This window comes from Phoenix dactylifera, chromosome 4, assembly GCF_009389715.1.
Source record: "Phoenix dactylifera cultivar Barhee BC4 chromosome 4, palm_55x_up_171113_PBpolish2nd_filt_p, whole genome shotgun sequence".
Classification (NCBI taxonomy): domain Eukaryota; kingdom Viridiplantae; phylum Streptophyta; class Magnoliopsida; order Arecales; family Arecaceae; genus Phoenix; species Phoenix dactylifera.
In genome coordinates, this window is record NC_052395.1 from 26,826,313 (window position 1) to 26,852,625 (window position 26,313).

General features: G+C 40.5%; 1 protein-coding gene across 1 annotated transcript in view; it reads right to left on the reverse strand.

The window, feature by feature from the left end:
* LOC103697123 (probable glutamate carboxypeptidase VP8) overlaps positions 1 to 15,221 on the reverse strand; it is a 28,395-nt gene extending 13,174 nt beyond the window's left edge. The window contains exons 1-9 of the mRNA XM_008778918.4: positions 14,117 to 15,221; positions 12,686 to 12,928; positions 11,703 to 11,855; positions 11,231 to 11,299; positions 10,726 to 10,813; positions 8,565 to 8,648; positions 7,475 to 7,563; positions 6,704 to 6,817; positions 5,439 to 5,573 (exon numbers count right to left, since the gene is read on the reverse strand). Coding sequence (XP_008777140.1) covers positions 5,439 to 5,573; positions 6,704 to 6,817; positions 7,475 to 7,563; positions 8,565 to 8,648; positions 10,726 to 10,813; positions 11,231 to 11,299; positions 11,703 to 11,855; positions 12,686 to 12,928; positions 14,117 to 15,082 — 1,941 coding nt within the window. The 5' untranslated portion in view covers positions 15,083 to 15,221. The remainder of the gene's footprint in view (positions 1 to 5,438; positions 5,574 to 6,703; positions 6,818 to 7,474; positions 7,564 to 8,564; positions 8,649 to 10,725; positions 10,814 to 11,230; positions 11,300 to 11,702; positions 11,856 to 12,685; positions 12,929 to 14,116) is intronic.
* Positions 15,222 to 26,313: the final 11,092 nt, after the last annotated feature.

A 26,313-nucleotide genomic window follows, 5' to 3' on the forward strand; every position in this document is an offset into this window, starting at 1 on the left:
CTTAATAGGGTACACTGATTCTGATTTTGCTGGTTGTAAACTTGATAGAAAAAGAACCAGCGGATCATGTCAAATTCTTAGGAGAAAACTTAATCTCATGATTTAGCAAGAAACAAAACTCGGTTGCACTATCTACGATGGAGGCCGAATATGTTGCTGCCAGGAGTTGTACTCAAATCTTGTGGATCAAGCAACAACTTGAAGATTATGGCATTAAGCAAGATAAGATTCCCATAAACTGTAATAATACAAGTGCCATTAATCTAACTAAAAATCCAATTCAGCACTCAAGAACTAAACACATTGAGATAAGACATCACTTCATAAGAGATCATGTGTTAAATGATGATGTGATGCTTGAATTTGTTTGTACTGATGATCAACTTGCTGATATCTTCACAAAACCCTTGAGTGAAGATCGATTTTGTACTCTTAGAAGAGGATTAGGAGTGATTGATCCATTTCTTTGATTCTTTTCTCTCATTCATTGATTTTGATCATTAATTTACGTTTGATATAGTATTCCACGTCTATGATCATCAAATCATTCCTAGAGCTCTAAAGATTACCATATCTCTCTTTTGGCACGGTATTAACTGAGATTTTGGTTATGTGCCAGAGCTCGAGTCGACTCGGATGATTCTGAGAGTCGACTCGTGGGCGAGTCGACTCGCGAATTTTCAGAAGTCGACTCGAGGTCGGAAATCCGTCTTTTAACCCTAAACGAAATGACTTTTTCCAATCTTTCTTTTCGGCTGTCACTGTTCCAAAACCCTCAAGTCGTCTCCCCCGATCGTCTCCGCCTTCTCTCTCCACTTCTTCATTTTTCCTTCCTTTTTACGTCTCTCCGTCCTTGGATAGGTCAAGATGCCTAGGAAAGCCGTTGTCCCTAGCCGAAAGAGACCTCTCACAGCGAGCGGCGCCGAGAGACGGTCCAAGGCGCGGAATGAACCCATGAGGTCACCACCTCCGGTTCCCTCTCCGCCTCGGTCGACTCCCTCGCGTTCGTGCGCCGGGAAGGTTGTCTCAACTGGAAGGAAGATTGATTTTGACTTCCTCTCCCGTGAAGGGTTCACTCTAGAGCATCATCTTAGGGTTCAAGGTTTAGAGTACTTTTGTTCCCTTGACCTTCCTACATATCCTGGGTTAGTCCAGAAATTCTATGGCACCGTCACACGGGGTGGCGGTGGTATTCAAGGGAGGGTAGCCAACATTCCCATCTGCATCTCGGAGGACCTCATTGCACGAGTCCTCCACCTCTCTCGAGAGGGTATAGCTCCCACTCACCCTACTGATAGGTCTGAGGCCCTTACGGCCATTCTAGGAAGAGTACCCCAATCCCCCATTGAGGAGGTTTTTGCAAATCAGCTCTCTGCTGAAATGCGCCTCCTACTTAGTATCATCTCTCGCACCCTCTTTCCCAAAACTGGTAGATTTAATTTCATTTCTGAAAAAGACCTAGCCTTAATGTTCAATTTCTTACATGACGTCCCTCTCAACTTCCCAAAACTTAATTACAGTTATATTAGTGAACCCCTAGATAAACCTAGATTGAGTCTCCCCTACGGTATGCTCTTCACATTGATCTTTAGGGAGTTAGAGGTTCCTATCCCTGGGGGGGAACCCTCTCGTTCACTCCATTTCACTGACCATATGGGCGAGGGGACTCCACCGAATGGGTTTCCATAAGGTTGAGGGTATTTGGGTTAGAAAAGGTTCCTCTACCATACCATCTGACCCCACTGCTCCTCTCTCACCCACTTCTGAACATGAACCGGATACCTCTGCAGATCCCTCCACCTTCCCATCCACTGCTGGCCCTTCATCTACTGGTGGCCCTTCCTCCACTATACCACCATCTCAGCAACCCCTTGAGGTTAGGATTAGTAGTGAGCAGCTCCGAGAACTGAGGGATGACATTTTGAGAGAACTCAGAGGTACCACTAGTACACCCTCTACTAACTTGACCCCCTCCACTGTAACAGTGTCTGTCATGATTGCCGAAGTCAAGGAGCTGTCCAGTATGAGGAGTCTTATTCAGGGTCAGTATATGAGATTCTCCGAAATTCAGGAAGCTACCAAGCAAATGCAAGACTCGGTGAGGTCTGAGCTACTGAACCTGAATCAAGGAGCTGAAAGGGTAGCAAACGCTGTCATAGACAAGCTTGATACAATCACCGACAGCGTAACCCAACTGACCCAAACCCAAGCTACGACTACTTCAGAAATTATTGCGCAACTGGGGAACATCTCTGAGGGAGTTCGTCTACTTATGGAATGTCAGCGCAGAAATATTGGAGCTTCATCTTCTTCTAGACGTTCTTAGACTTGTATTTTGTTTTATTGTCATTTAAAGTCCTTCTGGACTTTCAATCATTGTACTCAAATTTTGTAATACTTACAATGAATTGAAAAAGTCTTTTCTAAAAACTTGTGTACATTGTGCTTTCTGTGTTATGAGTACTATGTTATGAGTATTGTGTACATTGACTCTTTGATACTTCACATTTTTGCTATGATGACAAAAAGGGGAAGAACATATGATATAATTGCAAGTAAAGGGAATCACTAGACAAGAAAATTTTTAAGCAAAATGTGATTTGTTCTTAGTGGATTCGATACCTCGAGGTTCATTATTCCTCCGTTGGGGCTCCTCAAAGAGTAATCTCCAGAATCTATTCAAGGGATATTCGGAGATTGGTGGAATCATATTAAAGAACAAATCGTCAGATTTTCCTCTATAATTAAGAACTTTAGTTCAAATTTACAGCATTAAAAGAAATTTAAGAAAACTTGAACAAAGTTCAAACAAAATTGAATGCACATGTTGAGGGGGAGAATCTGAAATTCTAAGAAAGCAAATTCATTAAAGACATATAAGCCAAATAATTGATTGCATGATTTGAAAGCTTATATAATTCCAAATGAAACGGGGAGCTTTAATTTCAGAGTTTACTGACTCATACCTTTTAATTTTGGATACACTAAATGACTAGACATTTGAATTCATTTCAAAACTTTACTATGAATCACTTCTTGAATGAGCAATTCCCTTTACAAATACTCAATGTTTTGTCATCATCAAAAAGGGAGAGATTGTGGAGTAATTGAGTATTCCGTAATTGATTTTGATGAGCTCAAAGCATTGGAGTATGTTATTCTAATGAATTCAATCTAGTGTTTTAGGTAAATCTTTATGAATTTCTGTCTAAGTGTCTTGAGCTTTGGTTTAAAATAGTTTGGTTGAGTATTGAACTCTATTTGAACCAAAGTCTGCATCACGAGTCGACTCCTGAACCTTGCGAGTCGACTCCGGCACACTTCGAGTTTCTGGCACAAGCTCGAGTCGACTCCGGAACTCTTCGAGTCGACTCCGACTGAGAACAAACAGAAAGACAGAACGATGGGGTTTTAGACCCTGTTAACGAGTCGACTCCAAAAGGTTGAGAGTCGACTCCGATGCTTGCCGAGTCGACTTCAGATGATCCCAAGTCGACTCCAAAGGGTAACAGACAAAAAACCAGAACGCTAGTTTTTTAGACCCTGTCAACGAGCCGTCTCGCGAAGACTTCGAATCGTCTTCCACATCAGCCGAGTCGACTTCCAGATTGTCCGAGTCGACTCCCAGAGGAAAGCAGCCTGAAAGGCAGAGACTCAGTTTCGAAGACCCTGTGAATGAGTCGACTCCAAGTGTTTCAGAGTCGACCCCAAGTTAGCCGAGTCGACTCCAACAAGGCCCGAGTCGACTCCGAGGCAGATCAGTTCAAAAGACAGAATCAGTTTTTGCGGTCTCTGAGAACAAGATGTTTCCTGAAGATCTCGAGTCGCCTCTCAAGTCAGCCGAGTCGACTCCAAGTAAACCCGAGTCGACTCGAGGAAGAAAAACAGAAAGTTGAGTTTCTGGAACCTTGAGAACGAGCCGACTCCTAAGTGCCCGAGTCGTCTCCAGCTGTTGGCGAGTCAACTCCAGTTTGGTCCGATTCGATCCCAGGACGAGGCATGCACTTTAATTCAAATCTGGAACAGCGGGCGAGTCGTCTCCAGTAAAGCGCGAGTCGACTCCGGTAACAGCCGAGTCGACTCTAGATCGCACGAATCGACTCCAAATCGCACGAGTCGACTCCGATCGCAACGGATACATTGTCAGGATGTGCAGACGGGACAGAACGGCTCCAAATCTCTCTCTAACGGCTAGTGTTCGAAAGAAACCATTTAAATAGCCAGAGTGAACAGTAGTAGACAACAAGAGAGTTATTCCATTTGAGCATTAAAGCATTTCAACCATCAATAGCTTCCGTAGAGTGAATCCAAGAAAAAAGAAGGAAGAAATGCATTCAACTCAAACCAAAAAGTGCTTCCTTCGCATTCAAGGCTCTACTACTGTCCTCCATTCTTCGGCACATTCAAAAGGAGACTCAGAAATCGAGAAGCCCCCACTTCCTCATTTAAAATCTGTTTGAGGGCTTCTAACTCAACTTTTGTTTATATTGTCTCACACTTGCTTTTTAGAAGCTTTCTTTGAGAACTTTTAAACTCTTATTTTGTATACTTGATTGAATCAGGGGATTGAATCAAAGGTTGTAAGGTTTGTTGGTGAGCCAAAGATAAAACCAACGGTGTAAAGTTGTGGTTGGTGAACCGGAAAAAACCAACTGGGTTTGATTGTGAATCCGGAAAAACAATCGGATGGTTCTAGTCGGTGAGCCTGTCAAAACCGACAGAGTTCGTTGTGACCTCGTGAAAACAACAAGTTGGGTTGTGAGCTTGTAAAACAACCGGCTATAATCCTAGGGATTATAGTGAACTCCCAAGTGCGGCTTGGGAAGTGGAAGTAGGAGCAAGAGTTGGCTCCGAACCACTATAAATCTTTCTGTGTTTGTAATGCACCTTATCTCTTTCACTCTCTTCACTTATTGCATCTAGTGATCTAACTAATGCACTTGCAATATATTTAGTTAATCACTCACCTTATTTTTAATTGATCAATAATTAATTAAAACCCAATTCACCCCCCCCCCCTCTTGGGTTGTCTCCTTGGGCAACAAAGATAATGCTTTCGAATGTCAAGGCAAACAAATAAGCTAAAAGTGAATACAAAAGCCTCATTGACAACACCCTCAGGTGCTGTTTAGTGTAAGATTTCTTTCCTTGTCCTAGTTAAGAAGTCAACAGGCAGGAGGGTAAAGTTTAAGAAATCTATAATAGATACTGCAAGAACAGGAACTTTAATAATGCTCATAATTATTCCAACACTTACCGCTGTGTCAAAGCATGTAACAGGAACTTGAACAGACTAATAGGATTTTCATTAAAGAGACAAACCACATTGTTGGACTTTAACATGACTGTGCCAGAAAACTATAAATAAATGCCTATTAATGGTACCTACTATAATTACCCTAGGTTCTACCAGTAATTTCTATGTGTACTATGCTTACCAGATGCTTAAACCACCCTCTCCTTTTAAGGCCCTCAGCTTCCAGGAAGCTTCTCTCTGCAAGCATAAGGCGATCATTAAAAGCCCGTCTCTTCAGTGCAGCAAAACCCTCCAAGGTTTCTTGCTCTTGCAGTCTCTGTTGTAAGTTTTGAAAGAAGAAAGTTAAATAGCAATCATTTAAGTGATAATGATAACCCAATAACTGGGTTCTGAAAAGTTACTAGGCATCGGATTTCTTCAACAAATGTGTTTTTTTTAAATGACAACTAATGATGAGAATAAACCAATAGTGAGATGCAAAATGCTAGCAAATTTATGACAAATTGTTGTGTCATTCTTAATAAGTAAATAAATAAATAGATAAATAAAAAGGCAGTTTGTCTCATACAAGAACCGAAAGTATTTAGGGTAAATTACAAGGGATCAAGAAGGAGATGTTTCATTCATGCAAGCCCTCTTAATCCCTCTTCTAGTCGGCCCTGCCAATTCTTAAGTGCCAACTACCTAAATAGGAGCCAGGATGAGACTGCCACTCCTTGACAGGATAGGTCAAAAAGGTTTCTAAATTCCAGCAGAAAATTTCACCAACCTTTAACAAACAAATAAATAAACAAACAACATATTGATGCTCTCTCAGGTCAATATTTCTGCTGATGCACTCTAGGTAATGTAGGCCTCTAGGTGATTATTTAGAAAACCAAAGAAAGAAGTTGTCCTAGTTCTTTTTTTGTGGGAAGAATCCAATAAGGCAAAGAACAAAGTGGAACAAGATCGTAAAATCAATTGATTTTATAGACTTATAGTTAGTGATGGACCAGATGCCTCTTTTAGCAATAAAAGCAGGATGATTTGAGGGAAGAACGAAAATTTATTCCCATAAGCAAGGTCCGCCGTACCGGTACCAGTCGGCATACTGATGGCGGCCTGGACCGGTACGTACCGGTTTCGTACCGGTACGGCAGTCGTACCGGCCGGTTTTTCAATGAAAAGCTCCCGGTATCGGATTCCACGCTGATCCGGTACCGGTCCCTACCTGGACCAGTTCGTACCAGGCTGGTACGGGCCGGTACAGCATACCTTACCCACAAATCTACCTTTATGATGCGAAGAAGTGATTAAGAGTATATATTGACCGCATCCACTATGTAGAATTATTATTTACTGATATATCAGCACTTACAAAATTAAAATATTGATATCAGTAGAATTAAGAAAAAAATTAACAATATGCAAAGATCAAGTCCGATGGCAAGTTTCACCACCAACCTTTCCTTCCTCTGAAGCTTCATTGGCTACAACAGTGAGTTCATGAATGGATGCATTTACAGGCTTTAGAAATTCCCCACCATTCAGAAAGGCATTTAATTCATTTGTATGTTCCTGTAGAAAGTAAAAAGAACATCCAGCTTTCAGTTATGTAGATCAGATTCTAACAAAACTAACTGCAAATGCTTTCCACATGGAAAACCTAGTTCCACTGAGACAACCTTTTGTTTATTATATTTTATGGCTAACAGCTTAAGAGCAATAAAAAGCCTACAGATATACCAATTATTGGTTCAAACTTCATATGCATAAAATTTCTTAGCAAGCTCATATCATGTTTTAAAAACTTCCAAGTACAACTTATAACATAACTCCATCATTAGTAATTCAAGTTCAGCAACATACAGACAAGCTTATAAGCAAATGTTAAGAAAGCACTATCAAAGTATCATTAAAACAACATGCAGATATTATTGACATACTTGTTTTCCTCTAACAATACGACACCAAATAATTCAGTCGTACGGCTAAACTCCAACCATTGCATCCAGAGATAACCACATCTACTAATAAACAACCAAGTCAAGCAAAAGACCAATTTACAATTAAAATTATCACAATATGATTCCTCGGGACTTACACAAGTAAATTCAGTTATTCAAACCATACAACAACAGTAGTGTTGTTTCATGTAAAAGGAAAAAGGAAAAGTGAATCAGGGCAACTTAAAAGGAAACATCTGATGATAACTGGGGGAAGTAGCTATTTTACCTGCAACTGAGCAGCATAAGAGAGATAATCAAAAGGTAGGACCGGATCATCTGCCAAGTGAAGACCTAAAAGTCCCCAAATTTCAGCAACTGGAGCAACACACGCAACTAGGTCAGCAGAATGCAATAAATATGGATTTACACCATATGGACATACCATGCTTCAAAAAAGACCTAGAAACAAATGAAATCAGCACAGAAAAAAGAGCCTTTAGAAATGCGCTCAGCTGAAAATTTTGGGATTTTTACTCGCATATGGCATCAATCTTTTGACTCAACTAACTCCGATCATAAATCTAATAAACCAAATGGTCTAAAGGCTTCGACATCAGGAGTAAGTTGTAAATGGCAGGATACAAATTGTAAACTTAATTATAAAATATATTAGGTACCTACAATTATTTGTTCAGAATAGCTTACATAAGAATCATGCAAAGAACAATGTTCAAAAGGTGTTTAGATGCCCCAGCATGAAACACTACAAGAACATCCAACTTATTGCAGAAAATTGACAATGGGCAGATATTAGTTATTTAGTTGGAGCTATGTCAGAGGATAATACAATCACCCCTCAGGTAGTATCCTGAAATTTCAGGGTAGCAGAATCTCTGAATTTTTAACCTCTCAACTTTTTTTGTAACCTCATTCTTCTTTTCTATCAGAAGCAAAAGCTTTGTAGCTTAGTGGTTGGAGTCTCTTTCAATAAGCCTGTTTGGATGCCCAATTAAGCTGTCTGTGGATAAAGCCCAATCACAGTTAGAAGTTCTGGATGAACAGCAACTTACGAGAAGAATTTCATTCAGATCAGGGAAGCATCTCACCGGTACATTTCCAAAATATCATGATACCAAGCTCCATGTAGAAAGTGATTCACGGTGTCCAAATTATTTTGGGATCTATGAATCCAAATTTCTAATATCGGTAAAACTTCTCTCCCCTCAGTCAAATTTTCCTAAAAACCAACTGTATATGAATTATTCCATGGACAGGCTCTTTGAAAATCCAAACAGCCCCTTAGAGACCAGCATATCCACATGCATGTGAAACATGTCTTATAGTAGCAAATGTATATAGGAATATGGAAAACTTACTAGCTACATGACGATGAAACATTGGATCTCCATGTTTTTCCATCCAGTCATAGGAATCAAGAGCAGTATGGTAGCCTGAAAATTCTGAAGAATAATACAGGGTTAGCAATTCTAATGTTAATAAAACTTATGGATATCATCTACCAAAAATAATAATAATAATAATAATCAGTTATTTCTATTACCTAAATGATTTAGGACCTATTTGGATGCCAAATCACCCTATCCATGTAATCTGACATATGGGAGGAACTTGCTCAATCAGGAAACAGAAAAAAGAAGATTGAAGAATTGGCATAACCATTAATCCCCCAATCCCAAACCTTCTGGAATACCAAAATCTAACTGAAAAGTATATTTTTGATATCTCAGAAATTTGGGATTCTAGAATAAATGGACTTATGTGATCCATTGATTTTATTATCCTTCTACCTCATCTATTTGTATTTTTCAAGGTATCGTACTTCCCCATATTGTATCATACCCTAAGGTATCGAGCATCAGTTCATTACGTGAGTTGAACCGGTTGATACCGGTCCAAACCGAGCAGAAGTGTCATACACCACCCAGTTTATTAGGAGCCTATCTTGGTATGGGTTGCATAACGTAGTGCACCAACCATATAATACCGACCATGCTGTAGCGAACCAGAAACGTATAACTATGGTTCCCGGTATCAGATTTGTAGACCTTGACTACCTTTCCCTCTCGTGTGGGAGACATCATATAGAAGCTAGATGAGCATCCAAACAAGCCCTTAATAAATGAGAAGTAGTATAGGAAACAACAGAAACCATATGACAAAAGAGTCAATGAAAAATAATGGTAAAAAAAAGTCCTATATATCCATCCATAAAAGTGACTCTTGTGAAATGGATATTAGCCCTATAAAATCCTATGCAGGTATGCATGCAGGTATTATCAATTAGCAACATTTTTGCCCAATATAGAATTGTCAACTCCTTAAATACATAAATTGGTAATAGGATATTAGCATGCCTCATTCATCGGCTATGTCTATGTGCATGCAATCAATGTATTTAGGAAATTCAAATCGATTGCTAATTTTCAGCCACTACCACCTGAACCACAATTAGTGTCCAGCACATTTATTTCAAAAGTTTGAAAAATTTTAAGTACCACTTTACCTTGAATAGTTGATATAAGAATGTTTTTCCACTTTTAGTGACATGTAATCCATACATATTGAAGGAATGAAAGGAAGGAGTGTCCAAGGGAAAAGAATGAAGGCAACATCTTGGCAACAAAAAGAGAATGGCAAACAAGAAATCTGTCAGGTGATTGGTTCCATTGGTCTCGGCCATTCAATCATGTTAAAAGGTTTCCAACAGCATAACATCCATTGGCTGAATTAATGACATCACCGAAGTCACCTTCATGGTAAAATTCGTTATGAAATTTTAGGCGTGATCTTTTTAGTGTTTCAATAAGGCCTGTTGGTCATTCATTTATAGTACTGGAATAATAGGATTAGGAACCATAACAGAGAAAATTTAATATCAAAAATAACGATCCACTTTCACACCACTTAAAGTTACGGAGTCCTATCTCATTGGATAAAGAAATTGAACAGTTAGGCTCCTCTTAATTGGCTGACTCATTCTTCTACTTCCAAATATCCCACACCATTGATTATAGAACATATATCATATCTCAGAAACTTAGCAAGTAAATGCCAAGGGATGTACAATAATCAACAAATGAGATACTGGGAAAACTATATCACTCCAGCATGTCATGCAAGGATGAGGTTTACAAACTTAAGTGGGTTCAGAGAAAAGAATTACATTATAAAATTTTAATAGTCCACATAACTGTAATTTGGTTCTGGCAGTTACCTACCAAAGTACTTTATTAGTTTCTAGGTAATGTTCGAAGTATATTTGTCACACAAAAAGTTAAACTCTAGTATTAAATGCTGCCTGTGTTCTGAATTACACATAACTCATGCACAAGCAATTTCTTTAGAACAAAAGGCATCTGCCTACATGTAAAATTTAAGCACATAATAATAACATGCTATGCTCCATATTCCCCAATTTATTGGTTATTTATTCTCAACCCTAGTAAAATGGTTAAAAAAGCAATTTTCACACTTCTACTGTAAATGTCATCTTATACTATGCATAAAGCAGCATACCTTTCCCATAGTACAAGTCTATCGCAGGAACTCCAGCATGGTGCAAAAATGCAGAGAAATCTGAATCAGTCCTAGCAAGTCTTTCTATCTGCAGAAGTTACTTGAAGAATCATATTCTGTGCACAACTTCAAACAACTAGTGGAAAAATAAATTATGCCACAAAAGATTAGGATCCAAGGTACTCTCACGCCACAAATCCACGCGATTTCGATGACATAACAAAATACCATTTCAATTTCAAGCATTTACATAGAAATGTTTATGTTGGCGGATTCCTGCTTTATTCAAACACATGAACAAAAGTAAACAATCTATCTTTTATTCAGAAAATCTCCAATATGATCAACTACAAATTCTACAAGAAAAAAATTATTAAAGCATTTGATTATTATTTTCCCCTGAATTTTTTTTATTTTCAGTTGAGTATATAAAATGCTGGTGTAAAGTTGAAGAAGCTGATTTCAGTAGAAGAAAATTGACAGATTTAAAATCTTAACATCTTACACTGATGCCATTGTTCCTTGCCACCCATGTATGATAGACAGTTTTGCCTTCCAAATCCGGATCTTTGATCTGAATAAACAATATGATAAATCAACACTTCACAAATGGAATAACAGGAATCTCAAATTGTAGAACATGATAGACTTATTATGTTTAGCAGATTTATGTCACTACCAACATTGACTACTAGGACCAGCTCATTCTCAATGTACAAAGACTTGGATCTTTATCAAGAAAATGGTCGGCTATTCAACAACTATCAGTTCTAGCTTTGTCACAAAAATTAAGTCAAAAGTCAGCAGCTTGTCATGGAAAGCTTACAGATGTATTTTTTTCTCAAACATACGTCAGCTTTTGAATATTTTTTTTTTGATAGAAAATATTGCCAAGAAAAATTAGTCAGCATCATCTTCATTTTAGAAATATCACATTACAGCACAAAATAACTAGTAATACTACATCTCAATGTTACCTGCTTTGTGACTTCAACTAATAGCTTGTCCAATTGGGGAGTTGCACTAGCAAAAAAGCCAGGCCCTTGAACTGCACAATCAACATTTAAGTAGACAACAGCTTTTGAAGACAAAATTCCAAGGTTCTGCTCAACCCACTCAGTTGATCCAATCTGAAATAAGCACCATGATCAGATGAAGATACACATCTTCAAAATAAAGAACAAGTTGCACTGCTAGTGCGATTGAACTCGGGCCTTTCTGGACTAGAAGATTAATCTAGCACCTTAGTCCAACTCGTCCATCTCAAAACTTGGATGTTCAGCATGTGCATGCAGAAGAATGATTCAGCATGTTTATGCAAGTGTTTACGATTGTTTTGACTTTATCATATAAATATATGCACAAAGAATGCTGCATGCATGTGTTCGAGCACTCATAACTGCATCATGGAAATTTTAAACTTGCAACTTATTCTACCATGTGTGTTCCATAGCATGATGACTAGGATCGTATACATAAGGTGCTAGGTTAAATTCAATCCCCGAACCAGACAAATTATTGACCTAATAAGATGTAATGCAAAACAATTTGATCAGATGAAAAACATCTTAGCACCAAAAGGTAGCTGCTAGCAGTTGCATCTAGAATAGGTTCAGTTTGAATTTGACCTGACTTTTCATTTGTAAATGATGATTCTCAGAAGCACAAAAATCAACACCAACCTGTTTCAATCCTCCCAACAATAAACAAAAAAGGCAAGCAAATAAACACAACACATGCCAACTCTAGGACAACAAAATCACAAAGGCCTGGTTAAGCTATTTCTAGGTTTGCACGCAGCACTAATAGTTGAGTTAATTTTTCCTCTGTATCTTAAAGAATTTTGATTCGCATGTTATATGCATTTGAGCTTCATAGAAGATAAGTCTGCTTCTAAAGTTGTGCTCAGTTTTACTACTCATGCCAACTCGTTCCACTCTTTGCTGTATACATTACTCACCATTCCAAACTCCTCTGCATCCCAGCTGCATAGGATAATGGTCCTTCGAGGCCTCCAACCCGAGCGCAACAAAGTACCATAACGGCGAGCAACATCAAGGAGGGCAGCAGTTCCACTGTTGGGGTCTACAGCACCAAATGTCCATGCATCTCTGTGGTTGCCAAGGATAACGTACCGATCAGGCTCCTCATTCCCCCTTATTATACCAAAAACATTTTGGATTGTTGCCAACTTTCTATCTTCCTTGAGAAAAGAAACATCATAAACAAAAGGCAATTTTTAATTCCTATTTATCAAATATTAGTGTATATAAAAAGCAATAACTTGCAAGTAAATGTAGCAAAATATTAGTGTATAAAAGTGTAACTTGAACCAAGTACTATGTGGGTGGACGGAACTAGAACGATGTACAATGCAAATACAATGTGCATTATGATAGCGATTGCAAGAGACCAGTGTTATATGGTAGATGGCACAAACTATCAAGTGTTGCAGAGTCAGAAGAATGACACTAGAAGCCAGCATGTCAGCACATCATACTTAACTTCGTGTTCTAAGCATGCATGTATGCATGCCTATAATTTCCAACAAGTAACATCAGATTTTTCCAAGCAGACAAAATAGACAAGATTCTTGAAGTTTTGCTGCATTAGATGTTTAGTATGAGCGCCAAGAACCAATATGGGATGATGATGTCATAACAGCCTTCATTATATTATGTGTCAAGGTATCTTAAACTGTCGCGTTGTGCCCAAGTGTCCAAGAAGTTGACATGTCAAGAAACCTAAAAAATTTTAAGTGTCTCTATGTCGAATTCATATGTCAGCATGAATGAATGGTGTTATAACCCATGAACATTTTGTTCTTGTTCAAAAAGGCAAGAAATTTTTCTTTTTGGTAAACCGGAAAAATTAAATCATTCAAGTGTAAATACATCCATAGAAATAAAAAAAAAATATTCAAAAATTGAGTACGAAGACCTGAATAAGAAATATGTTTATTAAAAAAATTGAAATGGAGTCTCATAATGTAGTCCCAGAAATGCAAGAAATTTTCACAAACGGGAACACAGTCGCTGATCTAGTCAAGGCTTCACACCCGCTCCTCTAGTGGGGTCCACCACACCAAGAGATCCATAAACCCAGCCCCTCACGACCAGTGGATCAAACTGATGCTTACATCATACCAATCCAAAGTCATATAGAACTGCTTCTTATAGTCCTAATTCTTGTGGGCCCAATGCGGTGCAAAGCTACAACCACGCCCTTTTTTGACGCCCATGAGTTCTTGAGGCATTGAACTACAGTCTACTTATCTCAGTCGTAGCAGCAAGCTGCTCAGCGACCAACAAGAGAAAACTTCACAGAGGTCAACAGTGAAGAGTAGCAAGAGTTCAAAACGGTTGTCAGCTATAAGGCAGGTGAAGTATACCTTATACGTGAAGTTGACCAGCGTGGGGCCCGGGCCCACCGCGGTCTCGTCCTGCGACGGGCCGCCCCTCCAGTCAGGCGGCACCCGGGGCCCACCCAGCGTCCTTAGGATCTCCGCCGCCACGGCGGCGGACACGGGCATCGACGGAATCTTGGGGAACCTCCTCCTGACCTCCTCGTCGTCCACCCCCAGCCTCTCTCCTCCGCCGCCTCCGGCGGCGGCGGTGGCGGCCCATCCGGGGGTCAGCGGGTCGCCCACCCCGCCCAGTCTCACCATCCCCCGCTCCACCCCGCCACTGGGGTCCCCGAAGATCAGCACCGCCGCGGCCCCCCTCCCCGCCGCCCGGGCCACCACCCCCCCGCGGTACCCCTCGCCACGCCGCGCAATCGCCACGCACCCCCGCACGCGGACGCCCAGCCGGTCGAGCGCCCGGTAGTCCTCCTCGCGGCCGTAGTTCACGTAGACGGCAGGGGCGAGGGCGGCGCCGGAGGGGGCGTAGGCGTGGTAAGGGGGCACGACAGCGGCTGTGGGATCGGCGGGCTCGGCGAGGGAGAGGGGCTTGAGGAGGGTACCGTCGGGGCGGAGGAGGGAGAGGGAGGCGGCGGCTGGGTAGGAGAGGAGTGGGGTGTAGTCGCGTGTGAAGGTGTGGAGGCCGGCGCGACGGAGGCGGGAGAGGACGTAGGCGGCGACGGGGGCCGCGGAGGGGGTGCCAGCGAGGTGGGGGTGGAGGGTGAGGTCGTGGAGGTGGGAGGCGATGGTGGAGTTGGCAGAGGGGGAAAGGGAGAGGAAGAGGTCGGCTGGGGTAGTTGACGAATGGGCAAGGGCATTCCGGGAAGTAGGAGCGGGCCGGCGAAGGGAATAAAAGAGGAGGAAGAGGAGGAGGGCGACGAGGACGAGGGAGGGGGCAGCTCGCAAGGAGGAGAAGGAGTGGGGGCTGTAAGTCCTAGGGCTGTGGGATGAGGGCATTTTGGGAAGAGAACGACAGGTGGAAGGAGGGGTTGGGGGGAAGGAGGTGCAGGGACGGTAGAGAGGAGGAGCCGCAGGAAGGCGGCCGGCTTTCTCTTTTTTGTTTATGTTTTCTGTAGTTTGGGTAGTGCATCTCCAAGCGTCGCTCTCTTGCCTTTTTCTTTTCTTTATAAAAAATAAAAAAGCGACGGTCCGGTGGCTGGAATAACTATTGTGCCAACAGGAGTCGTTTGGTTCGGTGTCACCATCCGAAAATCAAAAGTGGTACAGGTGGACATAATGTGGCCATTATGTTTGAATATGCTATTACGCTCCTGATAAGGCTGCCAATGGGTCAGATCAACCCGTCATCCGACCTAATTTGACCCATATAGATCCGAATCAATCCATATCCGTGGGTCCGGATTGGATTCTAAGGACCCAAACTAGTTTTTAAGTCGAATTTGGATTTACCGAACTGACTCGACCTGACCTAACGGCCGAAGAGAATGAGCAAAACAGAAGGAAACCAAACGCGGAGCTCTCACGCTTTTGGTTTAACTCGGGACAGGCGTAGCAGCAAGAAAGCCAAAGAAGCAGACCCAAGATGGTTTCTTTAATGAATGGTAGCTATCTCAGATATGTTCTTGTGCAAGAAGAAGAAGAAGACAGGAGCTCCACACAGCTGTACTCTGCTTCAGAATCTCTTGGGCCCAGAAGAGAGAGAGAGAGAGAGAGAGAGAGAGAGAGAGAGAGAGAGAGGGGGGACTGCTGGTTTGAGTTGGAAAGAAGGTGGCTTGTCTAGGGACCAGAAATGATGCTAAGTAGGTGGCTTTAACAGCACTGAGTTGGTGGTAAACTGGTAATGGAAACAGAAAAAGAGACAAAATCATGATAAAGGCTGCACAAAGCCACCTAAAATCCAGCAAAAGCTCAGAGAAATGAGTTTGCTTTGTGATAACAAGCAAGAGAGTCACAGAATCCAAAGGAACCTCGGCCCGTCAGGATTCTCTCTCGATCTATTACACTGTTGATACCGATGGTGTCTCGGTAGCTGGCTTTTTTTTTTTTCCTTCTGTTTTTTGGTTTTTGTTTCTTTTAACTTTTGAAGGAAGAAAGTGAGGGAACACGGAACTAAATATGGGTCATGTGCCAGTTTTCTGCAATGGAATTGGATTTTGGAAGAAGGTCTAGGATTTTTTTTGTCCTCTTGAGAGGGGAGCAGGGAGACACCAAGTTCCGTCCAATCAGTCATATAGATAAAAAATAGTGTGGTATGAAATTTGGCTTGTAGGCCGACTTAACTGCAGGTCAATTGCAAGTCTTTTAGGTCATGGGTCACCCGGCACCTCATAATTATGATATGACCAAATTAGATTTATCCAAATTCTTTCCCAAAAGCACAAAGAAGGTGATAGACCGGACTCGGACCCGAATCCGATCCAGATCCGACTTGGACCCAACCAGACCCGACCCGATCTTCAACCGGGTTGGATCTAGGTCCAAAATTAGGACCCGAATAAAAAAATCGGATCGGGTCGGGGCCACTCAGGATCCGATCCGACCCATTTGTATCCCTACTTCTGCATGATCCTCAATTATTTTCATTCGTCAAACCTCGTAATAAAAAATTTATCTAGAAGATTGAATATTCAAGATAGTAATCTTAAGTTAAATTTGGAGGCAAAAATATCTTTCCATTTATTAAAAAAAATAGCATATCAATATATCTAATATATTATATCAATATATCTTTATTATATTAATATTATATTTATTATATTTATCTTATATATTATATTATAAAATAAATTTAAAAAAAATCTGAAATTAAGAATATATTACACTTATATCTAATAATTTGAAAAGTAAGCGCTTATCCTTTCATGGTTTATTTTTATCTAACAATTTAACTTATAACTTAACAAAATGTTAATCGAATTATTAACTTTAAATGAAACACAAATACTGCATCAAAAAAAAATTAAAAATAACTTGACCGGCATAATAGCCATCCAAGAATATAAAAAAGCATATACATCCTCTTCTCCACCCAAGAGCAATTTCTAATTTTCACATGAAATAAAAGGCTTCACTAACATTGTTAGTTTAACTGGATGTAAGTATATGTTTTATAATAATTAATATATCAAATAATATATTTCAATTTATTGTAGTATATTTTTTATATTATTAATAAAAATATTTTATAAAATATATTAGAATAATTTTGGTATTATATGGTTAGTGATTTTATTTTTTTATGAAATACCAAATAGGTTCCTTGTAAATACCGAAGAATCTTTAGTCACTCGAACATCGCATACCAACATGGTGATCTTAGGACATCAAGGATCAAATTACCTCGATATAAGGATGATCAGTAATCTAAGATCATCTTGGCGATCCCATTTGGGCCACCAAAGACCACCTTAAGTTTTATGGATGAGGGTTTAGAGCGAACCATTTCATTTATGGTGTTACGCAGCATAATTAGTGTACAAAATATAAATGCTCATCTTCAATAGATGGATGATCTTAGCCTCATAAGTTTTTCTATTTTTCTAGATATCAATTTTATGAAATTGTTCTTGCTTTTTAATGGGGTATTAGTGATTAAAACTTTTTTAATTTCAATTTATCTATTAGATAAACACATTGGAGGCACCTTCCATTGTGTATACACTAAAATGGAGGCTTTGTTTGCACTATTCTCTCCATTCTCCATATGCCATATGTTGTCCAATTCCTGTTTACCTAAAAATACGTTAAACAGATCGTTGTTAAAACCGACAAACAAAGTTTAAATTAATTATACTCTTACCTTTTCTACTCGAAGAATAGTGGTCGTAAGAGGTCGATCCACAGGAAGGCGATTGGAGTTGCATAAAAATTAAACGTTCACTCGGATTTGAAATCGATTTTTGAATGATAAAAGAAAAACATTACGTCAGGGATGTTGACTGATTTTCTGGTCTACCAGAGAATCTTCTTTATTTAAAAATAATGAAAATACAAGTACTTAGAAATCGAAGAGCATTTATAAATTTCATAAAATATTTAACTATTCAAAGAAAAACTTTGGCATAGATGAAAACAGTGCTTAAGAAGATTGAAGCCTGGAACCTAGATTGCATGAGAGAGAATTTCATATATTGCATGAAAAGAAAAATTACAGAATATTGAAAATATAAATTAAAATTGCAAATCTAAAGCTTTTAAAATAAAACTCTCCAGTCAAATTGCAACAGAAAGAGCTACAATTAAAACTCTTAATTAAAATTAAAAACAACACTGCCTCCCCCCCTCCCTCTATTTTTTTTATTCCTCTTTTCTTCAAAACAGAGCATACCCTGTTTCTTTTTTTTTTTTTTCTTTCTCTCCTCTACCAAACCGAGCGCTTCCTCCCCTATTTCTTTGGCCCAACCGAGCGCCCCTCCCCTCTGCCGATGGCTCCCTCTTCTTTTATAGATCAACCCTCTGGGGAGGGGGAGGATGCTTGGGATCACGGAAGGAAGGAATCGGACGCATGATTGGATGCTTGATCAAGGAAGAGGCGGACTCGGAGGCTTGACTGCAATGTGATCCGTGGAGCTCGGACGCGGAGGAGGCTGGATCATCCGGTGACTGCGAGGAAGAATCGTTGGATCAAAGGCTCCTTGTAGCTGCTGGGATCACGCACGGACGCGATGCAGGCGGAAGAAGAGGTGGAGGAGTTTCGGAATGGCTGGATGAAGGAGAATAATCCGGATTGGATCTGGGAACGGGATGCTTCACGGCTGGCCGCGAGATCACCGGGAGGAGAAACGGGCAGCTGGACGCGATGCTTGGATCACGCTTGCAGTCAGACGTTGGGATTACGGGAAGAGAAATGGATGCTGGGAGGAGCCGATCATGGGATGCTTGCAGACGCGGATGAGGTGGACGGAAGAAGATGAGCTGAAGATGGAAGATGCCACGGGATGCTGTGGGCTGGGAATAGAAGATTGGATGGCTTCACGAGTGGCTGGGACGGGCGGAAGAAGAAGATCACGGACGTGGTGGAGGCTGGGATCGCGGGAAGGAGCTGGAACTCGGAAGAGGGATGTTGTGGGACCGTTGGGAAGAGAAACGGGCGGCTGGACGCGATACTTGGATCACGCCTGCAGTCGGACGCTGGGATTACGGGAAGAGAAATGGATGCTGGGCACGATCACAGGATAGGCGGTCATCCGGGCTGAGACGGCTGGATCCTTGGATGCGGCTCGGAACGGACGGTCGGCTCGCAAGTGGCTGGATCTTAGGAAGGGAGTTGATCATGTGGATCCGGATGGACGTGGGAGCTTCATGGTATGCTGTGACTTGATGCTTGGGCTCACGCCTGATCTCACGGGATGAGATACGGAGGCTGCAACGGAAGGATGTGGACAGTTGGTGGGACTCCACTGTTAGCTCCCCTACTCTATGTCTTCAAATCGGGCTCAGTTCTGTGATCCTTGGAAGACTTGCACTCAAACACAAATACAACATTAATTAGTAAATTTTATTATTAATGATTAGCTAAAATACTAATTAAGATGGTATGACGATTGTACTTTTGTGCTCTCATCACCATAGACTAGCTAAGCATATACTAAGCCTCATGACAGAGGTAATTATTGCCGCTAGATTCTAGATTAAGGTTGGACTCCACCTGCAGAGTGCTGAGATCAATCAGAACCGAAGTGCAATAAGTTTAGATGGGGCCGAGGTACTCTAACATCGATAAAAACCGAGGTAGAAGGCGGGATCAACCTGCAAAGATATCCACTTGCCAGAAGATTTCTGATAGGGGACCTTCCGATGCTTAAATCAGAGATCTAGAACAATAGTGGAAGAGGAAGAATGAGTATAGAGTAGTAGATTGCATACCTGAGGGTCCCCTTATCATCCCTATATATAGAGTAAGAATGATGTCGATTATCTGATTCGTTGGATAGTGCAATAACTACACGGTAACAAATAATCATTCATTCAATCGCATGGTAACAACTATCCACGATCGTCGGGTGGCGATAATTATGCTGATCATGCCTTTATTGTTGTGTCAGTTAATTGGGTCGTGGTTGTCACCTGTTCAATACTCTTGGGTAAGACCGAGTCATAACACATCAACCAATACCAAGGTCATTCACTTTGGCTAAGTCTAAGGTCGGAGAGACCGAGATAACCCGAGGTCGGGGATGTCACGACCCCCGCCCCGTTCCCGGCGGGCCGCCGCGACGGTCCTAGGGTGCGGGTAGGCATAAGGCCACCAGCCACCGCGTAGAACCCTACTACCTATCAATCATCAATAAATCTTGAAAAAATTTGGCATGATGCATGCACAAAATGATCACTTTTCCTATAGTGACCTGTCAGGATTATCTCAATACATACAACACACTACCTGTCAGAGCAGCAATCACATAATCCGTCACATAATGAACCTGGACAATATATATCAATACATTATCTCAGGCATATAACTCATCTGCACACATATATATATACCTGCTTCCTAATCCATCCATTGTCAAACCCATATCCACAACAGGATCTATGACTGTAACTATGCACTATATACAATAGAAGGTTTATAATACACCAAAAGGTATAAACCTCTATCTACATTATACTATACTATACTATGGAGCGGCACAGCTAGCAGGCAACCACTAATCCTGCTCTTTTCTATACAATACCTGCCCTGCAATCAAAAATATCAAACTGGGGAGTGAGTATATAAATACTCAGTGAGTGGAGTAGAGAGTACTATGCACATGAGACAGAATATAATCATGGCTCGAGATGAAATCTCAAGATCAATAACAACATGAACATGAACTCAACATAGAGAATATGGAGTAAATCATCAATATCACCACAATCAATATCAACTCATCTGAAGCATATATGGAATAATCGAGTAAACATATATACTACTCATGAATATGCTCAACAGATCATAATGCTGGAACATACAAATCAGGTGTCAATATGCTGAATCATCAACAAGACAGCTATTGGGAGGTGGGTTTTACGCCCCAGGCGAACCAGCAACAACTCCCTACTGTCACATGCATATGCAGAATAAGACACCATACCAATAATATAAGTGCAAGCTAGTATCCAGAACAGAAATCCATCTCACATCTACATACTAAACGGCACCTCGCGGGAATTCTACATCCGCGGAAAGCCATACTGCACCTCGCGGGGTCTTACTATGCCCGGCGGCAAGCAGAATATAAGTCGTAGGACTGGCCAATCCTACGCCTAGGGCCGTGTCCCCCCCTAGGAAGGGACTGGGCTCCGCCCACCCAGAAGGCTACTATGTGCACAAAGGCCGATGTTCAACCCCATCGACTATAGGTGTCCTGCAGATACTGTCAAGCCATGCATGAATGCCATAATGCACCCTCCCAATACTCTACTAAAAAGGAGTATAATCAAGACTACCACTCACTCGATCATGACCCAATCATAAACTAACATCAGGTTTGGGAGTGAGGGGTCAAGGGTGTGCAATGCAACTCAATATACTACTGAAATAGGCTCTACAAATTTTTGAAATAGAGAAAATGAAATCAATTTACAAAAGAAGTCATTTCACAATTCAGATCCAATTTAATTACTCATAAAGAGTATAATCAAGGCTACCACTTACAAGTCTTTGAAATAGAGAAAATGAAATCAATTTACAAAAGAAGTCATTTCACAATTCAGATCCAATTTAATTACTCATAAAGGAGTATAATCAAGGCTACCACTTACAAGTCTTTGAAATAGAAGAAATGAAATCAATTTACAAAAGAAATCATTTCACAATTCAGATTCAATTTAACTACTCATAAAAGAGTATAATCAAGGCTACCACTCACAAGTCTTTGAAATAGAGGAAATGAAATCAATTTACAAAAGAAATCATTTCACAATTCAGATCCAATTTGATTACTCATCAACCCCTCGTAATTCCTCTCAATGTTTTCTCAAATGCATGTACAGAATAATCAAGCATGGAGAATCAAGATTATAGAGAAATCTACTACAATATCAATCAATATGCTCAAGTGGAATCAATTCACACTTAGCGACATTCATGAAAATGAATTAAGGAAGCTCATGGTGCAAAGTACATGACTCCCACTCACCTGCCAATCCGGCACGGCCTCGATACGCCTCTAGAATTTTACAGTAGGCAGCAGGGGACTTCTTCCTCTTGTTCCCTAGCTTCTTGCCCAACTGTGACATGCATTTACAATACATTTAGTTTTGTATCAAGGGCTATAATCTACGTGCCAATTATAATATAGGGAACTTTAATTGATTCAACTCCCCCGTTCCCTAAATCTTTTCTTTTCTTTCTCTTTTTCTTTTTTCTATTAATTAACTCATCATTTATGTGTATTAGGGACTCCCTTGCACGAGTACAATGTCCCTTTTAGCTTGATCTAGGCTTAATACCCTATTATAGCATGAAATCCCTTATTTTCCACCCGGATGAACAGTAACCCGGACCGACAGCCGGTTACTTCATCCCGGGTTTGATCCACTTTCCAGACTCCAAATTTGATGAAATTTTTACCTAACATTCTACACTCATAGAGGATTCCAAAGAGATAACATGCATCATCATCGGAGGCCGTTTGACCCCCTAAATAATTCGCCGAAGTTGGGACTTCGACACAGTTTTTCCGTAGTGCAGGAAAAATTTGTCAAAATCCGATTCTTCTTCTTTTAACCGCCTCTACAACCCTTATCCGACCCCTCTAGACTATATTCACCCTTTGTATAGCCTAATGTCATCAAAAGACTAGATAGGGATGGATATTTACCTTTTTCTTTTTTGAAAATCGAGGTCCTTGCGTAGAGGGGAAGGAGATCTACGTTCTTCCCTTCAGCTCGGAGCACAACCGGGATTCCTCTCCTCCTCGAATCCCCTTCCTCTTCTTCTTTCTTCTTCTTCTTCTTCTCTTTTTCTTTGTTTCTTTTCTCTCTGTGTTTCCACCGCCTGAGATTTCCCCCCTTCCTTCTCTTTCTCGGTTTCATTCCAACGCCACAGTAAAATCCCTCTTTAAATCACATCAAAGCACTATTCATCCTTTGTTTAATATTATTAAATTCTCATTTTGCCCTCGCCACTTCGATATATCTGCAATTATGCCATTATCTTTTGATTCCTTCCAATTTTACCCTTACCACTTCAACGCATCTACAACTATGCCATTATCTTTTGATTCCTTCCCATTTTACCCCTTATATCAATTTTAAAGGACTATTCTATCCCTTTTATATAAAAATTTTTTTTTGGGGTTATTACATCCTCCCCTCCTTATATAAAATTCGTCCTCGAATTTAAAAGAGTAAATCACCTGATTACTCAAAGGGGTGAGTGTATCTGCTTTTCATATTCTGCTCGGTGTGGTATTGGAAATCAAATCAATTAGAAGTGTTTTACCTTCTATCTCTACCACACAGGTAGGATACACATACTTCGCTTTTATACTATCCCCTTAAACTCCGAGGTTCTGAGTCTCAGAAATTCCTGTACAGTAATCCCCTCATCATCTAAAGCCCGCCTGGCCAAACTTCTTGGCACAGCTACAGGAGGTGGGATGGATACTACTGACGGGGCAGGAGATTTCTCCCGAGCAATCTGCTCCCTCAGAGCCTGATTCTCCGCCAGTAACTGTTCCATTAATGCATCTCTACTTCCTACCTCTCCTTGATCATCAACCCTCCGTCTATCAGCAGGAGGAGATTTTTCTCTTTGGGGCTCGACATGTGCAGAACCTGCATCCAATGCTATATCTGGCTCCATTTTTCTTGGAAGTATTCTTTATATGTCTCTAAAATAGTTAAAAAGAGAGGGCAGTCGTTACACGCTGAGTCATAATATATTTTACTAAATTGTAAATGACTCATAAATTAACATATAGAAAAATCCTATGCTCCATAGTATAATCCTATACTTAATCCTGACTCACTCTATTGCTCTGACAGGACTCTTCTTAACCTTTGCTCTGATACCAAGCTTTGTCACGACCCCCGCCCCGTTCCCGGCGGGCCGCCGCGACGGTCCTAGGGTGCGGGTAGGCATAAGGCCACCAGCCACCGCGTAGAACCCTACTACCTATCAATCATCAATAAATCTTGAAAAAATTTGGCATGATGCATGCACAAAATGATCACTTTTCCTATAGTGACCTGTCAGGATTATCTCAATACATACAACACACTACCTGTCAGAGCAGCAATCACATAATCCGTCACATAATGAACCTGGACAATATATATCAATACATTATCTCAGGCATATAACTCATCTGCACACATATATATATACCTGCTTCCTAATCCATCCATGGTCAAACCCATATCCACAACAGGATCTATGACTGTAACTATGCACTATATACAATAGAAGGTTTATAATACACTAAAAGGTATAAACCTCTATCTACATTATACTATACTATACTATGGAGCGGCACAGCTAGCAGGCAACCACTAATCCTGCTCTTCTCTATACAATACCTGCCCTGCAATCAAAAATATCAAACTGGGGAGTGAGTATATAAATACTCAGTGAGTGGAGTAGAGAGTACTATGCACATGAGACAGAATATAATCATGGCTCGAGATGAAATCTCAAGATCAATAACAACATGAACATGAACTCAACATAGAGAATATGGAGTAAATCATCAATATCACCACAATCAATATCAACTCATCTGAAGCATATATGGAATAATCGAGTAAACATATATACTACTCATGAATATGCTCAACAGATCATAATGCTGGAACATACAAATCAGGTGTCAATATGCTGAATCATCAACAAGACAGCTATTGGGAGGTGGGTTTTACGCCCCAGGCGAACCAGCAACAACTCCCTACTGTCACATGCATATGCAGAATAAGACACCATACCAATAATATAAGTGCAAGCCAGTATCCAGAACAGAAATCCATCTCACATCTACATACTAAACGGCACCTCGCGGGAATTCTACATCCGCGGAAAGCCATACTGCACCTCGCGGGGTCTTACTATGCCCGGCGGCAAGTAGAATATAAGTCGTAGGACTGGCCAATCCTACGCCTAGGGCCGTGTCCCCCCCTAGGAAGGGACTGGGCTCCGCCCACCCAGAAGGCTACTATGTGCACAAAGGCCGATGTTCAACCCCATCGACTATAGGTGTCCTGCAGATACTGTCAAGCCATGCATGAATGCCATAATGCACCCTCCCAATACTCTACTAAAAAGGAGTATAATCAAGACTACCACTCACTCGATCATGACCCAATCATAAACTAACATCAGGTTTGGGAGTGAGGGGTCAAGGGTGTGCAATGCAACTCAATATACCACTGAAATGGGCTCTACAAATTTTTGAAATAGAGGAAATGAAATCAATTTACAAAAGAAGTCATTTCACAATTCAGATCCAATTTAATTACTCATAAAGAGTATAATCAAGGCTACCACTTACAAGTCTTTGAAATAGAGAAAATGAAATCAATTTACAAAAGAAGTCATTTCACAATTCAGATCCAATTTAATTACTCATAAAGGAGTATAATCAAGGCTACCACTTACAAGTCTTTGAAATAGAAGAAATGAAATCAATTTACAAAAGAAATCATTTCACAATTCAGATTCAATTTAACTACTCATAAAAGAGTATAATCAAGGCTACCACTCACAAGTCTTTGAAATAGAGGAAATGAAATCAATTTACAAAAGAAATCATTTCACAATTCAGATCCAATTTGATTACTCATCAACCCCTCGTAATTCCTCTCAATGTTTCCTCAAATGCATGTACAGAATAATCAAGCATGGAGAATCAAGATTATAGAGAAATCTACTACAATATCAATCAATATGCTCAAGTGGAATCAATTCATACTTAGCGACATTCATGAAAATGAATTAAGGAAGCTCATGGTGCAAAGTACATGACTCCCACTCACCTGCCAATCCGGCACGGCCTCGATACGCCTCTAGAATTTTACAGTAGGCAGCAGGGGACTTCTTCCTCTTGTTCCCTAGCTTCTTGCCCAACTGTGACATGCATTTACAATACATTTAGTTTTGTATCAAGGGCTATAATCTACGTGCCAATTATAATATAGGGAACTTTAATTGATTCAACTCCCCGTTCCCTAAATCTTTTCTTTTCTTTCTCTTTTTCTTTTTTCTATTAATTAACTCATCATTTATGTGTATTAGGGACTCC